This window comes from Plutella xylostella, chromosome 26 (assembly GCF_932276165.1).
Source record: "Plutella xylostella chromosome 26, ilPluXylo3.1, whole genome shotgun sequence".
In the NCBI taxonomy this organism is placed as follows: Eukaryota; Metazoa; Arthropoda; class Insecta; order Lepidoptera; family Plutellidae; genus Plutella; species Plutella xylostella.
This window is the reverse complement of record NC_064006.1, coordinates 4,400,398-4,417,671: the sequence shown is the minus strand read 5'-3', so window position 1 is coordinate 4,417,671 and position 17,274 is coordinate 4,400,398. Positions and strand designations below refer to the sequence as shown.

Genomic DNA, 17,274 nt, shown 5'->3' with positions numbered 1-17,274 from the left:
ATAGTGACATTTATCTATAGCAGCGGGAGTTGAGCTAATGAGACTTCTACTACATAACTTTGAAAACTATAATTTACTCAAATTACATATTCAAAATACGCGATAATACTTACTAGTCTGATCGATCCAAACACTAATCGTGCTGTCGCGGACCGTATCGTCATCAACATCTCCCTCCCGCACCCGCACCGCCAGCGCCGAGCTGAAGTTGTGCGGCAGCACCAGCGCGCCGTACAGCCGGCCCGCGTGCACGGACGCACGGGCCGCTTCCGGCGAGTCGTACGCTATCTGGAGATAAATTATCGTTTTATTTTTATACGAACAATGAAAAAGTTACAGTGAGAATAGGGCCAAATTACTCCTAAACGAAAAAGACTAGCTTTATGACGCCGTCTGCAATATAGAAGTACCTACATTTAACGGCGCATCAGAATATTACCAACTTAAAACGTAAATAAAGGGTCTTTTGTAGTAGGCATTTTGTAAGTGGATCTCTTTCTTTACACACGAGTATAAGCAATTATAGTGCTGCAGTTAATGTTAACATAGTAAACAGGATGGAATTGTATCAGTGTACTGATCGTCGGCTGGTTTGTATATAATAAAACAGCTTATATGTCGGGTATAAGATTGATTAAGAAATTCGTCTTATAGAATTGATGACTATGGTGATGTCACTCGAATATTCCATAAAATACAAGATGTAAACCAAATCTTTCGACAGTAGTGAGATATGAGCACATTTATTAAACAAAAGTATATAGGTATTAAGGATTATATTTTTCTTTATCTCGTAACTTACTTGATAAATATCGTGTTTCTCCATTTCCTCCACAAACCAGCAACTTAACATACTAAGCTCACAATTGTCGTTTTCTGTCTTCGTTATTTGTTGTAAACTACTATTTTTACATGCTGCTAGGCCCCCTGAAAAGAAAATAAAACATAAAATGAGTTAGAAAGAAAAAAATCCGAACAAAAACACAACTTTAGAAAACAAAAATATCTCTTTCGACAAGATATAGTTTCTTTTCATATAAAAGACATCAACGCGTGCTCAAAAAGAAAGTTCTAATAATATTTTTCAACCGAATTCAATCAAAATCGAATATCCGCGATGACAAGCCAGACCAGCTCTAAATTTTGTCTAGTGTAGATCTCCCAAGGAACGGCAAAGAACTTTTTCCTTAGAATTCCGCACCAAATATAAACAAAAATATACAGATGAGTCCAGTAACCCGTTGGCCAATCCTGATTATTGACGTGAGGACTTACTATAGGTATTCTTTTAGGCCACCCGCTGTATAAAAGCTACACTCACAGGGCGAGAAGCCGGCCTCGTGGTTGACGACGGCGACGTGCAGGTCGCGCGGGTCGTGCCCCACCGCCAGGAAGAACGCCACCGCCTGCACGATGGGGAACAGCACCGCCAGTGGCAACCCTACGCCAGTGGACTTACCACCACAGACACAACCCTACGCCAGTGGACTTACCGTACCACGACATATTAGCAACTAACAATCCTTAGGCTACGTCCGCACAGGCAGGAGGTTTGCTTAGCACCTAGCGAGTCAACAAACGAGTAGCTCAGATCTAGAATCTTCGTAGACGGCCGCATTACGCGCTTGGCGCCTAGCTAGTCGCTTAGCGTGTATCAATGCGGCCGTTCACGAAGATTCTAGAACGTTCGTTTGTAGAGCAAAATTTGTTGCTTTCGGCTTTTACAAAATCCTGTATAGCCTATTTTAACAGCTTTTATACCTAAATAACGTTATAGACTACACTTACAAGGCGAGAAGCCGGCCTCGTGGTTGACGACGGCGACGTGCAGGTCGCGCGGGTCGTGCCCCACCGCCAGGAAGAACGCCACCGCCTGCACGATGGGAAACACCGCCAGTGGCAATCCTACGCCAGTGGACTTACCGTACCACGACACATTTGCAAGTAACAATCCTTAGGCTACGTCCGCAAAGGCAGGAGGTTTGCTTAGCGCCGAGTGAGTTACCAAGCGAGTAGCTCAGTCAAACGAACGTTCTAGAATCTTCGTGAACGGCCGCATTGCGCGCTTGGCGCCTAGCTAGTCGCTTAGCGTGCACGAAGATTCTAGAACGTTCGTTTGTAGAGCAAAATTAGTTTCTTTCGGCTTTTACTAACTCGTATATAGCCTATTATAACCGCATATTATGTTATGGACTACACTCACAGGGCGAGAAGCCGGCCTCATGGTTGACGACGGCGACGTGCAGGTCGCGCGGGTCGTGCCCCACCGCCAGGAAGAACGCCACCGCCTGCACGATGGGGAACAGCACCGCGAATAGGAGACCCCTGGAATGATTGAGTATTGAGTTTTGAGTATTGAGTACTGAGTACTGAGTACTGAGTACTGAGTACTGAGTACTGAGTACTGAGTACTGAGTACTGAGTACTGAGTATTGAGTAGCGAGAGCGTTGAGCATGGTAAATGTATTCACAGGTACATCGATGAATAAGGTTGCAGTAAACGACGGCGCTAACTTGTCATCGAGTATCACTAGCTGATAAATCCTGTTTAAATCAAAGGGACTTTTCAACCAACGTCGCATCGCCTGCTGCAAATTCATGTAGTCAACTTCCAATCGCAACTTTAAGCTATGTATTGTGATAAAAATACTTTGTATAAAAATCAGCATCGTTAGATATTCAAAACATAATCTTAATAAAAAAATCATAAAATATATCATGAGCAACGTATACTTACGCAGGATTTCTGCCAAACTGTTGTATATTTTTAATAAATACAGCCTTGTACCGCGCTCTCGTCTTTCCTTTAATTTTCTTTGGTTTTTCTTGTTTTGTCAGTACCTAGACAAAAACATAATATATAAATGACAATATTTTAAAAATACATTATTTGTCGAAAAAATGTGTAGGGATTAGTGACTCTGACTGCAATTCCGAAGGTGCCGGGTTCTATCCCCGGCCGGGGCAGATATGAATTGTTTAAAGACAGGTATTTGTAGTCAGGTCTTGGGTATAAATATGTATCTATCTACCTATGCATCTGGTAGATGTATCAGCTGTCCGATACTCATATTACACAGTTTGGGATCGGATGACCGTGTGTTAGATGTCCCCACATATTATAATATATTTTACTCACGTCAGTACTGCTGGTGACTCCACTGAAGTCCTCTCGCGAGGGGAATCTGGACTCCTGCCGGGACACGCTGGTCTCCGGGATCACGTCAGGGGAACCCTTCAACGCTGTGGAGGAGACAATAATGAAATACATTGAGTTATACACATACAGAGTGATGCAAAAGTGGTAAGCCGTAACATTCGAAAATGAGATTTTTTTCATATTCATAACATAAATAATAATATATTCAAATACAAAAATTCAATATAGCTCGACAACTTTGTGCGCGACCCTCTTTGCGGGGTGAAAGACGGGGGGGGGGGGACGAGGCCCAGCTATAATAAAAAAGCGACGGTGGTGACGGGGGGTAAAATATTTAACATAGTAAGCCATTAAAAAAACCAGTTTATATTTTAAAGGAAAAACTTGACTACCCATAAGCATGTTTTATGAATAATGATTACGAAAAATAGTAAATAATAATTACTTAATTATTTACAAAAAAATATTTTAAAAGAAAAATATCTTAAAACAGGTTTTGGCAATGTTCTTTACATTGATGTAGGAAGGTTGTTGACTTTTATTTTTTTTATGTGCACACGTGACTCACGTGTCCCCATCAAGGCTATAATTATGCTAAAAAGTTGTTAAGTTTTTAAACCCTTACGAAGCATTATTATGGTCATTCGGTCAGGATCATGTCGGGATAGACGTGACCTACGGCGTTGGTAGATACCGGCCTCTACTAAGCCTTCATGCTAGAAGGGAAGACGGACGAAGACTTTTGTGATCGATGGTGCACTATATAAGTATATTATGCATTGCCTAACGCCGCATAATTTGGTTCCTTTCTATCGCCGAATTGTAGTATTGTTGTTGCAGTCCTATGGCACCCCAGAGGTGCAGAGGGTTTCTACTAACGTCCGGTACTTCCGCCTATTTTCGACTGTATTTTGGCCTCGCTCCAGCTAAGTCCAGCGGCTCGCAGCAACTGCAATTGTAGTATAATACTCACTATTCCTCTTAGGCGCATACTCGTGATGCCTCAAAGCCAGCTTGAGGAAGGCGTGTTCCAGAGTATCACAACTGAAATGCTGCAGCAGCTTATAACTAGATTTAAAAAACTTTCCCGTTCAAAATCCACGATAAAAAGTAGCCCGTAACAAAACCTCCATGCTCACAAACTTTCGCGTTATGATTAGTAACTAGGCTAGGCTACTTACTATTCCTCTTAGGCGCATACTCGTGTTGCCTCAACGCCAGCTTCAGAAAGGCGTCTTCCAGCGTATCACAACTGAACTGCCGCAGCAGCTGTTCCGGAGACTGCTCGGCTAAGAGCTGCCCGTCGCGGAGGAGGCCGATCTGAGGAGGGGAGGGTGTAATAGGAAGGTTATGGTGCTACGAGTATAATATAATATGTAAGGTCAACTCACGCACGACCACCCGACCCCAAACTAGGCAGAGCCTGTAATGTGTATCGGACAGCTGATATATCTACACAAATACATAGATAGATACATAATATTATGTATAAATATCAACACCCAAGAGCCAAGTGCAAATATCTGCCCCAGCCGGGAAACGGACGAAGAAAGAATAAAATGCCATAGACATTCTTCTTATCATGATGGTGACAAACTAGACTAGGGTTGATGAGGTCAGGATATGGAGTAGTTAGTAACCTCTCAGTAGTAATACCTGTACCTGTTATGTTAAAAACCGGATATTCCACATTATGTAAAATGTAAACCATAAATTTTATGAGATAATAAATTACGTTGTACATACGCGTAGGTCAACATTTTTTAAATTATGTTCTCGCTTTTTTTTGTTTTATAGAACAAAACTGGTACTTTTTTGATTAAATCAAAATTGCGTGACGCAAACTTGTTAGGCACGGGTATGCAAATTGTATAAAACAGTTTCAAATATTTAAAACTGCTTCCTTCAAAAAAAGTTCAGATAATTTTCGTTACGACGAATTTATGGATAAGGAAACTTGATCACGATTCGATGTTATACCATTATCTGTGACCAAGGAACACAGTACTTCTCTAATCTGATAAAGTCTAAAAGCTCCTAGTTAAGGAAAAGCTACCACTTATCTTTCTTTTTATTTCTTTATTTAATTATTTAATGCTAAAAACATTTTCTGGCAGTCAACCCACGTCTTTCCTAAATATTAACACTAAATATTTTTCTAAGATATTGTAACGTAACGTATAGTAATAATCTATGGTTATACCTTGTGTGCTTGTTTCGTTTCGTCTATGTAGTGTGTGGTGATGATGACGGTAGTGCCACCCCTCGCCAGGCCGGCTAGGAACTCCCAGATCCTGAAAATATAATGTTTTATGTTTTATAAATGTGTTTTAGTGTTAACTTAAAGAATATAGTGTTATACAGCTGTGCAAATGAAGACAAGCCTTCAAACGCTGAAATAAAACACTTACGGGACTCGGATATTTGAAGCAACGGCACCTGTCAAAGTTCGAATTTGCCAACGGATATCTATCAGGGGAGTATTGTTAAAATTACATATTTTTACTAGTATTACTCATTTAAAATCATAAACACTAAATTATTTAATCATTATTCATTAGTTTGCTGCATACGTGAAATGTTTTTCACACTTCCTTAACCCACTTTTAGACTTTGTCATTTTCAAACTTTGTTGTTTTCATTTCTAATTTTCAAACTTTCTATTAGCTTTTGTATCCCTTATTCCCTATTCTTACTATATCATAGTCTCCACCTACTTAATTGCTATTAGTATTAGTACTTCATTGAATAATGATCAAGTGATTGTTTTTTGGCTTAAAGTTTACATAATTCTAAGTCAATAATACCACTGAGTACCTATTCATTTAAGTAACATATTATGCATATTACTCCCTCCCCACCTATAGTTTGTGTTCATGACTACATTGTTTATGATAACTAACAAATAAGTTACCTTTTGATCATTTTTACATAGACTTACAATATATTACTTAATAATTATTATAACCTATTGGTATCTGGTTTGATCAAGTTATACCTAAAGAGGGTTATTTTGTGTCTTGGATAATCATCTTCTCGGTTCTACCTATCAAGATACTAACGGGTAACCCCGGTTGGTTTTCAGAGATGTCGAGGATGATGACCCGGAAGGTGCAGAGCCGTGACCTGGAGATCCAGCTGAGGACAGCTTTGGAGGATCTCAAGGCGTCTCGTGACCTCTCAAGCCAACTGATGGCAGAGCGGGAGGACAACGAAAAGGAATTTGATTCCCTTTTGAAAAAGAACACCGACCTAAAGAATGTCATCGCTGAAATGGACATCCAATACCAAGACTTACAAGGCAAATGTGATGAGCTGGAGATTGTACTGAGATCAAACACAGAGTGTCAGGATTTATATGAAGCTGCCTTGACAAAGATCTGCAGCCTGGAGCATCAACTGGCTGAAGCACACACAGAAATCCAGCAAATAAATGAAGCACATGCAAGCGAAGAAACAAATAAGACAATGGCACTGTACGATGAATTAGTTACCCTACATCACACCCCTATGCCAACAATAGACCTCACCACTCCAAGCAAATCAATCAATATCAAAGGTGCAAACAGGCTTAAAAAATATATTAAAATAAATAAATATATTAGGAAGTCTGAGCGAGCATTGAAAAAGCATAAGACGTACCTTCCATTGAAAAAGGATAGAGGGAGACTACAACTACTGGTAAATAAATATGAAGAAGAGATGTCGGACTACAACCAGAAACTCGCAGACAACAACCAAGAGTGCGAGTTCAACATGGCTATGCTACAGTCTAGGCTGGCCACATTGAAGTCTGCCCTAGACCAGAGAACTGTGGAGTATGAAAACCAGCTGCTGGTGCTGAGAAGTGTGGGCTTAGTTCGGGTTGAGATGCTGCCGGAGAAGTCTTCACCTGCTGAAGCCTCCACCGCATCTCCGGAGGCCACCACCACCACCTCGGAGGCCACAAATAGCATCCCGTTGGCCACCACTGAACTCACCACTGGTCTCCCGAGGGCCACCACCAGACTCCTGGCGGCCACCACCAGCATCCCGTTGGCCACCACTGGACTCACCACTGGTCTCTCGGGGACCACCACCGGACTCTCGGGGACCACCACCATTCTCCCGAGGGCCACCACCAGACTCCTGGCGGCCACCACCAGCCTCCCGACGGCCGCGCCATCCTCAGAGGTCATCCAGAGCGGATCGGCGGCAGCAGATGTTTTTCAGGCCTCCACTAAGAAATTACATAGGAAACCCACCTATTCTCAGGCAGCTAGTAGAATAGTAGGTAATAAGCAGTTACCTAAGATGTCACCCACTACCTTGACAAGGCTTACTACAAGTAGTAGCAATTCAAGCGAGGATTACAGCACAGTTGTATATTCCGATAGGCTTGGCAAGGATTTCGGGCACATGTTGGGTAATCATGTAAATGGAAAAGTTGTTAATTATTGTTACCCAGAACTTACATTCGGACAAATAGTTGAATTAATTTCAGAGAGGTCACACACTGACAAAACAACTATATTTATTATGGTGGGAAATAGTTTAGGGGTGTCAAAGTCTGACATACATAGAAGTTTTGCTATATTAGAAGGCCTTCCTACAAAACATGTATTTGTTTGTGCATTTCCTTACTCATGCACACTGCCTGACAAATGCAATTATATGACATGTAGCCTAAATAAAACAATGTACAATGCATGTTGTAAATCTGATTGTATCAATTTCTTTGATACCAATTTATACGTAGATAATTTTAAGTTGACTTGGGACAGTTTATTTTTGTCCTCAAATCAGAAACGACGTCTAGCTACAGAAGTAGCTCATCTTATTAACTCAGTTATAAGCATTATAACGAAGAAAACTTGTGTCCCTATTGACATCGTCAGTAGTAATACTGATAATATGTAGTAATAGTACAGTAGATTTAAATTAGATTCTCAGACAACGGGAGAGCATCATAGCGTTGATATAAAGATTGATTCAGTTCACTGCTCTCTCGGCTCAAAACTATTAAAGGACAAGACATTTAAGAATGAATTTAAAGTGGTACATCAGAATATTCAGAGTCTTTCTTCTAAATTGTTAGAAATAGAACTATTTTCGGAAAAATTTAACATTGATTGTTTATGTATCACAGAACATTGGTTAGACGAGAATAAAATGATGTTCCAATTGAAAAATTACAAACTTATAAGCTGTTTTAACAGAAAGTGCAACGAGCATGGCGGGTCACTTATATTTCTTAAAGAAAATTGTAAATGTAAAGAACGAAAGGACATAGTATCTCTTTCTGTTAAACACCATATAGAAATTTCATGTGCAGAGCTAAACAAGTATATAATAGTATGTACCTACAGGCCACCTACTGGTGATTTCATTACCTTTGAGACTGTCATGGAGGATGTTCTAAGGTTGGCTTCCAATAGTAAAAAGGAAGTAATAGTGTGTGGTGACTTTAATGTTGACCTATTAGGTGACTCTCCTAATATGTCGAAATTACTGTTACTTTTTAAATCATTTAATCTTTTTAATGTCTTTCTGGAACCAACTAGGATTACATCCACGTCGGCCACTTGTCTAGATAACATATTCTGTAACTGTGAGTTTAAAGACAGTAGTGTGATAAATTGTCTGAGGTCAGACCACAGTGGGCAGACCATTACCTTAGTAAACACTGACAAGACAAATAAAACTAAGGTTAGATGCAGACCGATTACTACAAAGAAAATTGACAATTACTTGAAGAAACTAGACGAAAAACTTCCGAGGGTTAAAGTAGATTGCAATTCTAATGAGATGTATACTAACTTATTTAAGATAATAGCTGATGAGTTTGAGAGTAATTTTGAAACGAAGGAAGTTTTGATAGACAATAAAATTAAATTTTGTGACTGGGCTACAGATGGTATTCGCAAAAGCAGGGCGACATTATATGATCTGTATGAGATGAAAACATTCATACTCCGCCCTGACTTTCAATCTTATGTGAAGAAATATAGCAAAATGTACAAATGTGTCTGTCACTGTGCGAAGACAATTTTTATTAATAACAAGATTAAAGACTCGGCTAACAAATCTAAGGCCATTTGGAATATTATTAATAACGAAACGGGGAAGAATCGAACACGCGAGACTAATTTATCTTTAAAGGTAGGCAATGACATAATAACATCAAATGACGAGGTGGCGAGAGTTTTTGAAGAGTTTTTTACGAACATTCCTTTAGAGACTACTTGCAACCTAGATTCTTCAGCTACATTAGCTGAAACCCTGATGAAAGAGAACGCACCTTCAACCGATAAGGAATTTAAATTCAGATATATAAATACATTAACTATTATAAAAACATTTAAGTCCTTAAATATGAAGAAAACTGAAGACTTGTGGGGAATGACAGTTAAATTTGTTCTTTCTATTATTAATAAAATCGCCCCAATTTTGGCTAACATTTTTAATAAATGTATCGCTGAAGGTGTGTTCCCAGATCTTATGAAATTGAGTAAAATTATACCTCTGTTCAAGAGTGGGGATATGGAGGACCCTGCAAATTTCAGGCCTGTCTCGGTTCTTCCAGTTTTGAGTAAAATATTTGAGAGGATCATACTCAGTCAGATGCTTTTGCATTTCAATGAAGCTCGACTGTTTCATAGCCAGCAGTATGGTTTTACAAAAGGCAAATCAACAACCGATGCCGGTACTGCGTTAATTAAGCACATATTTGACGCCTGGGAAGACCATCACGATGCTATTGGAGTCTTCTGTGATCTGTCGAAGGCGTTTGATTGTGTGGACCATCAGACTTTAATTTCGAAACTGAGATACTATGGAATAGGAGGAAAGGCTTTAGATTTGATAGCTTCATATTTAGACAAGAGGCAACAAAGGGTCGATATTAATAATACTAAATCACAGGGGGCTCATGTAAAGATAGGCGTCCCTCAAGGATCTATTCTAGGACCATTTTTATTCCTCATTTATATTAATGACTTGCCTTTTATGGTTGAAAAATTGACTAATATAGTTTTATTTGCTGACGATACTTCTTTGCTTTTTAAAGTTAAAAGAAGTGAAAATATTTTTTATGAAATTAATTCTATTCTATCTGACATACACGATTGGTTTACCGTAAATAATCTTTTATTGAATTCTAAGAAAACGAAATGTATTAAATTTACACTGCCGAATGTTAGACAATGCGATACTAACATTATTCTAGATGGGAATAAATTGGACCTAGTTAATGATACTGTCTTTCTTGGTATGACTATAGATTCAAAGTTACAATGGGGACCTCACATTGCCAAATTGGCTGGAAGGTTGAGCTCGGCAGCTTTTGCTGTACGGAAAATTAGACAACTGACCGACGTTGAAACCGCCAGATTAGTTTACTTTAGTTATTTCCACAGCTTATTGTCGTATGGAATTTTGCTTTGGGGTAGAGCCGCTGATATTGAGACTATATTTGTATTGCAGAAAAGAGCCATCCGCTCTATATACAAACTTGGTTCCAGGGATTCATTGAGAGAACTATTTAAAGAAATTAACATTCTTACAGTTCCATGTCAGTTCATTTTTTCCAATTTAATGTATGTACGAAAGAATATTTCAACTTTTGATACAATTGGCAGTAATCATGACATTAATACTAGGAACAAGCATAAGCTGGCTTTTCCAGCGATGCGTCTGGCGAAAGTTAATAAATCGTTTTTAGGGTACTGTATTAGATTTTATAATAAGCTTCCAGCAGAAGTTGCTCAAATGCCAGAGAATAAGTTTAAGTGTTACATTAAAGAGAAACTCAGTAAAAAAGCTTATTATAGAATTGATGATTACTTAGAGGACGTTAATGCATGGCTGTGATAAGTAGTTAGCTCTGCTCATATTATAATAATAGTAATAATTAAGCTTATATGTATTGTATACCAACTAGTTTTAAGTCTTTTTTTGAAAAGATGGCTCAGGAGTTTCTTGCCTCCGTTCTTCTCCTTAGACAGAAAGAGCCCCCCCTTATCCGAACGGAGAGTAATTTGTAAAAATTGACGTTCATCAGAAAATTTTATATTTGTACGATGAATAAAAAATTTTGACTTTGACTTTGACTTTGACTTATGTTGAGCATTCACGACCAATCACTTCCATATTACTAAGGCACGAGTCTCCTTCCAATATAATTAAGGAAGGGTTTTAGGCATAGTAACATGCTTGCATGGGAGATATGAAAAAAGTTTAAAAAAAAACCTACAGTATGATTCTTGAGGAAAATGGTTGAATTATAATATTCCGTTAATTGTTTAAATTTTTAGGGAGTTATTTATTTCAACCCCGTATGTAAGTGTGTCACTGATTAAGTATCACGCCACTAGAGTTAAGATACCGCAATAGCTCAGTATACATATTTCTTAACCGGCTGTTAAAACATTCCTCGCTCCAGCAACCATCGCATGTTTATCTTGCGTTATCAAGCAGAATCATTGGATTTAAGAAATGAATGTCTTTCATTTGTGAGCGTACTAGGTATTGGTTAATGAATTAATAGGTGTAAAATTTATAGCTATTAGTTATTATATTCGCAAAGATCTTATTTTTATTAGCATGTCGATGACAAACACTGCTGGACTAGCGCTTGTCACAGTACTTTAATAAAATTATGAAATGACTGTTTTTAGTTAGATACCATCTGACATGATCGTCAAGTGTTTTTTATTAATAGCATATGTATAATAAACTGAATCTAAACAGAATCAAATCTAGATTTCGTCTAGTATGCCTGAGACTGCAGAGAGATGGGTAAGTATGAGTACCTACATAAAAAGTATCTAGATTCCATATAGACGTACAATTTTTTGATGAGTGACGCTTATTTGACCATGCTATTTATTTACTTTAATAATGTTTAAAGTATTATTTTTATTGATGGTAATAAATGAAATAATGTCATCATTGCACATTGTTTGTGTGATAAATTCATCACATCATTAATACTTAGTTAGTGCTAAAATGTTAAGTGTGCCTTTGATTGCAAGTACAAATTGATGATAATTTTATTAATATTTAAGATTGAATAGCTGGGCAAATATTGTTGCTTCTGAATTTAACCTTGGTCAATAGAATTGGCAAAGTTTTGAGTATAAGTACTTTGTAAACATTTTTATTACTTATTTAATTTTTAAATTTTTCAAGTTCAAAAAAATAATGAACTGAGCTTATATTGATTTAAGGTGACTTTGGTTTGATGTCAAGGTAAAAAAGCCTGGATTTTATGCAATATTTGTATAAAGTTTTTTGTTTAATTAAAAAAGCGGCTTACTTGAGTCAACACGTTTCTTATTTACTCAGTTGGGTAATTTATGTCATTACTTACATAGTAAGTGGACATTCGAGCAATTAAATCATTATTTTACATGTTTTGTAAAGAAAAAAAAACAGTGTTCTCGCTAAATTTACCACTTTGAATATTGTAGTTACAAGTACTTAGTGACTTGTGGGAGAGAACTTTAATTAAGAGTCTTGACTTTAATAAATATTTCAATATACCTAAGTAGTTATTATTTTTTATCGTGTAAAAAGCATGAGCCATTGTATATGTAATGTAACCCTGCCGAAGCACATAGCTCCGAAAGCGAAATGAGTTCAATGAATCGCCCGGCCAATTCACACTAACAGCAGCTTTACAGTTACAGGCGGTTCATAGTAGCTCTAGTAGTATGAACCGCCTGTAACTGTAATTCAGAAATTTATTATGCATCTACCCACACAATTGTGAAAAAAAAAATCTATGTATTATTATTTTAATAATGTTACAATTTATTAACTGTGTTTATGTTATGTAGGTAGTTTAGTCCAGTACAAATCAATGTTTTGTAAAATTTCATACGTGTATGTTGTGACATAGTGTGAATAAATGAAATGAATTTGAAATTGATCCACAAAACGCCACTACGCGTGTGCGTGCGTAAAAAAACCGCACGATCGTATCTGCACTTGACCCCTCATTACTCTCATCATGATCATAAATAGATAGAGTGTCAACTGTCATACCGTTCCCGCAGCACGGGGTCCAGCCCGACGCAGGGCTCGTCCAGGATCAGCAGCTCGGGCTCGTGCACCAGCGCCGCCGCCAGCGACACCCGCCTGTGGACGTTAGTGATGGGGTTAGGTAAGTTCATGGGGTTTTAGGTAAGTTCGTGGGGTTTTAGGTAAGTTCGTGGAGCTTTAGGTACCTTTGTGGTTGTTTTTGATGAAAATATATTTAGCTAGGTATCTCCTATAGTTAGTACAAAAAAGAACTAAGTTTGAAATGAAATTTTACAGAATTTGAAAAAGGTGTTTTTTTTTTAAATTATAAGGTACTTTATAATAACATACTGTTATATATTGTCTGTAACAGTAACGAAGTAGGAAATATTTTATTCGCCTTAAGAATATACCAAGAGAAAAAATAACAACACAAAGCGCTGATATATTTCTATGACTGACCTCTGCTGCCCCCCACTCAGGTGCTTGACCAGCTTCCCGCCATCGCTGAGCTCCAGCAGGGAGGTGAGGAAGTCGAACCGCTCCTGCATCTTGGCGGCCTTCATGCCGTAGATGCGACCGAAGTAGAAGATGGCGTCGCGGACTGTGAACTCGCCTACAAGCGCTATTTCCTGCGGAGGGAGGTTTAGGTTAGTTCGTGGGGTTTTTAGGTTAGTTTATGGGGTTTTTAGGTTAATTTGTGGGGTTTTAGGTTAGTTAAGTTAGATTTTGTAAGGTTCAATAATTTGTATTTCAGTAGTTTGTATGGTTCAGTAGTTTGTAAAGTAATGTAAAGTTCAAAAATTTTCAATGAGTCTTACTGGCCTTCATACCGAAGCGTAGATACAGCCAACCCAAGGGTTTTAGGTTGGGTTGTGGGATCGGTCACATGTTTTGTAATTTTCAAGTCTGCGTATCTTATTCTGTATCTCTCCTCTTATCTTAATATAAACGTATTGTAATACCTACACAACATCAGCTTTCAAATGCCTTTCTTAATGTGGCATCATTTCAAACTTGTATTATTTAATAAATCTGTGGAACAATTTTCAAGTTCACATTTTTCTGCAGGTACCATTCAATTCCCTATCATATTTAAGTTGTTGACCAACATATTTTCACTGATGACGATTTAAGTGCCGTCAATTTTAAATTGTAATCTTGACCCGATGAAAAGAACACCCAACCACCGTAAACATCTGTAGTTAAGTAGTTAATCACGAATATATCATATACTTTAACATTCGATCCTAGACAGAAAAATAATGTATTAATTTAAATTTCATATTTGACTATCGTTTAAATTCGAGTTGCGACAAAAATCTAAAAGTTATTTCGAAAATAAAACTAGGTATAGACAATTTGTACAAAACTTTCGATTGAAAAATGATAATTTATAAGATTTATAAGTGTCTTCTACATTTGCGCTGCAACCGGGTGCTTAAGTACCGTAAGTACTAGTAGTACATAGTACATAGGCTCTCTAATCTGTGCCTAGCCTAGTACAACATTTTACTTTTTTTAAAGAACATTTTCATAAATCGAACACTGAAGTCACAGTTGTTTTCCACAAGCAATCATGCAAAGAGGCGGGATAACTCCGCTGGTAACATACTCCTTGCGTGCCAGTAACAATGGACGATAAAAAAAACTCCGTTATTAAGTAGTATTATGGGTTTGATCTCCGCTTTAGCATTGCATCAGTGCGGTGCAACAAGTAGGCTAGTTTGTATTGCAACGTGATCATTTGCTACTAGTTTTAACGAGACTACGGGGCAGCAAAAAGGGGGGTTTTGCGCTTGAATACCCTTGCGGTTTGTCTATGGTTCGCCTTTGGGTTTATTCTTACCCAATATCTGATCATTATGTTAAATTATAATATTGAAGAATAAAAAAATATAATTATAAACAAACAAAAAACCCGACTGCACGCTAAAAAGATGAAAACAAGCCCCAATGTTAATGGAAAGTATCGCAGGCGGGGACCAGCAGAGGGTTCACCATTTAGCTGAATGTGACTTAGATAGGTGTACCTTGTGTGGCGGTCAAGTTGGCTATGTATATCTTTGTAATGTGCTAATCAAGCCCTTTCATTTGATACCCCACACGGCATAGTTGGAAAATTTATATTTATTCGATCATCACTTTATGTCCTCTAGAGGGCGTTTTATACATTTTAATATAACGTCACATAGTCTATAACCATCGCGCAATCAATACGCTTCTAACGATACCTCATACATAAAAATCTATCAAGCCGTCTAGGCTACAGGAGGGAATAAAGAAACAGACATACATACATACATACAAACATATAATCGAAAAACATTATCCTCCTCCTTCGGCAGTCGGGTAAAAAATTAACAATATAATATGTATATGACACCTATAGAGCCTGAGAAGTGTATATTTCCATGTTAATAAAATGTAATGCCTTAAAGAGATCGTCTTATTAAAAATGCATGCGTCATGCATAAACAATGAACTCATAATTTACTACGTAATTAGAGTTAAGAATATATAATTAATTAATACAATACCTACTAATAGCAATGTCTAATAATAAAAAAAATTGCCTCTGACGTTTGTAAAAATAATAACGATTATGTTGGTGCATAAATAAGTCAAAGGATTCTATTTCATAGTTTTAATTGAATGGTCCAAGAATAGAATGAACATTAGAGTGAAAACCACTTATAGTTAATTATATTTTATCTTTTTAGGGTGTCGGTGACAAACTTTGAAACTAAGTACAGCTGTCTTACCACCACCGACCTTCAAGAGCAACGCTTACTTAACCAAACATCTTTCAGAGAACTGAAGAAAACAAATTACGCAAGTTTATACAGATAACTAATGCTGCAGGATTGTTAATTTCTAATGTGTAGTGGTGGTACGGTAGCAATTGATACTTACTTCGAGGATTCTCCTTTCTTATCTCCTTATATTATAGGTTATAATACATATGCTCCCCTTGTTCTTTAATTTTATAATATTTGTGCAATAAAGAGTTCAATAAATGATATAAAAATACCTGAGGCATATACCCAATATTGGGTCCAGGGACGCCACTGCCCTTCTCCCCTGGTCTCCCGCCGAGGACCCAGATGTCTCCGCTGTCCAGTTTCCGGCGCCCCACGATGCAGGACAGCAGGGTCGTCTTACCGCACCCTGACGCGCCGAGGAGGCCGTAACTGGGGATGGAAGAAGGAATGAGGATCTGTGGGATCATTTATGTATTGTGGCGAGCAAATTTTCCGCATTTAGCCTCTAAGGAGGGTCATTATGCGTGAAATACCTATGGGGTATCTAGCTATTAAGCCACACAATCTCACGCCAGAAAGCCAGTAGACCTAAAGTAGACTTGAGGGATCATATCGAGGAAGATAAGTCTAGGTCAGATCACTAAATTTGCAAATGAGTACTGAAATTGGAGCTACCACCAATCGGTAGTGGTCGCTTGAGGGGCTTCATAGAAGAAGTGTGGTCTAGATGCAGATCCATGGAAGAAATCTAATGACATCGTGGCTTCAAAATCTGGCTGGGAAATGGCAATCAGCTAATATAAACTTAAGTATTTGTATTTTCTTCTTATCGATTGTTGCTATGGATGTATACAGAGATTTTATTATCAGATGATGGCTTACATGCTTCCTCTGTCCACAGTCATGTCGAGATGGCACAGGACAGACTTGTAGTCGGGCTTGTTGAGGCGTCCATAGTATTTGTACGCTCGTTCCACCAACACGGCTGCGGGCCGGCGCTCCTCCATCTTGGGTGTTTGCGCTCGCAAATGCGGGGTTGAGGTTATCTTGACATGGTCACGTGGTTCTGTGGACAAGTCAGGAATGGTTAGCTTTTGGGGTGGGGTTTCTGATGGTTGATTTAGGCCTGAAACAGGAAGGCTTCATTGGAATGAGACCCGTGCCCCAGCTCTGGGGATGCGATGGGTTATGATGACGATGATAGTTGGATTGATATATCTATGCCATAGAACTGAGTGACATAGGTTATGTTTTTTGGGTTTTCTGATGATTGGTGGAAGTGGAAGATGAGCTTTCGAAAAGAGATTATGGTCAGCCAAACGTAGTCAAGTGGTCATTAAATAA

The 17,274-nt window shown here is 38.2% G+C and overlaps 1 protein-coding gene across 3 annotated transcripts in view; it reads right to left on the bottom strand.

Annotated features, from left to right (window-relative positions):
• Positions 1 to 17,274, bottom strand: part of LOC105387236 (ABC transporter G family member 20) — a 41,149-nt gene that overhangs the window by 3,307 nt on the left and 20,568 nt on the right. For 2 of the 3 annotated variants that reach the window (XM_048630589.1, XM_048630586.1), the window contains exons 2-12: positions 16,813 to 16,996; positions 16,200 to 16,359; positions 13,628 to 13,797; positions 13,190 to 13,282; positions 5,364 to 5,454; positions 4,342 to 4,480; positions 3,140 to 3,243; positions 2,738 to 2,841; positions 2,204 to 2,325; positions 803 to 927; positions 114 to 288 (exon numbers count right to left, since the gene is read on the bottom strand). In XM_048630589.1, the coding sequence (XP_048486546.1) occupies positions 114 to 288; positions 803 to 927; positions 2,204 to 2,325; positions 2,738 to 2,841; positions 3,140 to 3,243; positions 4,342 to 4,480; positions 5,364 to 5,454; positions 13,190 to 13,282; positions 13,628 to 13,797; positions 16,200 to 16,359; positions 16,813 to 16,937 (1,408 nt within the window). In that variant the 5' untranslated portion in view covers positions 16,938 to 16,996. Of the gene's footprint in view, positions 1 to 113; positions 289 to 802; positions 928 to 1,788; positions 1,874 to 2,203; positions 2,326 to 2,737; positions 2,842 to 3,139; positions 3,244 to 4,341; positions 4,481 to 5,363; positions 5,455 to 13,189; positions 13,283 to 13,627; positions 13,798 to 16,199; positions 16,360 to 16,812; positions 16,997 to 17,274 lie in introns of all 3 variants that reach the window. The other variant, XM_048630588.1, reaches the window with a different exon arrangement.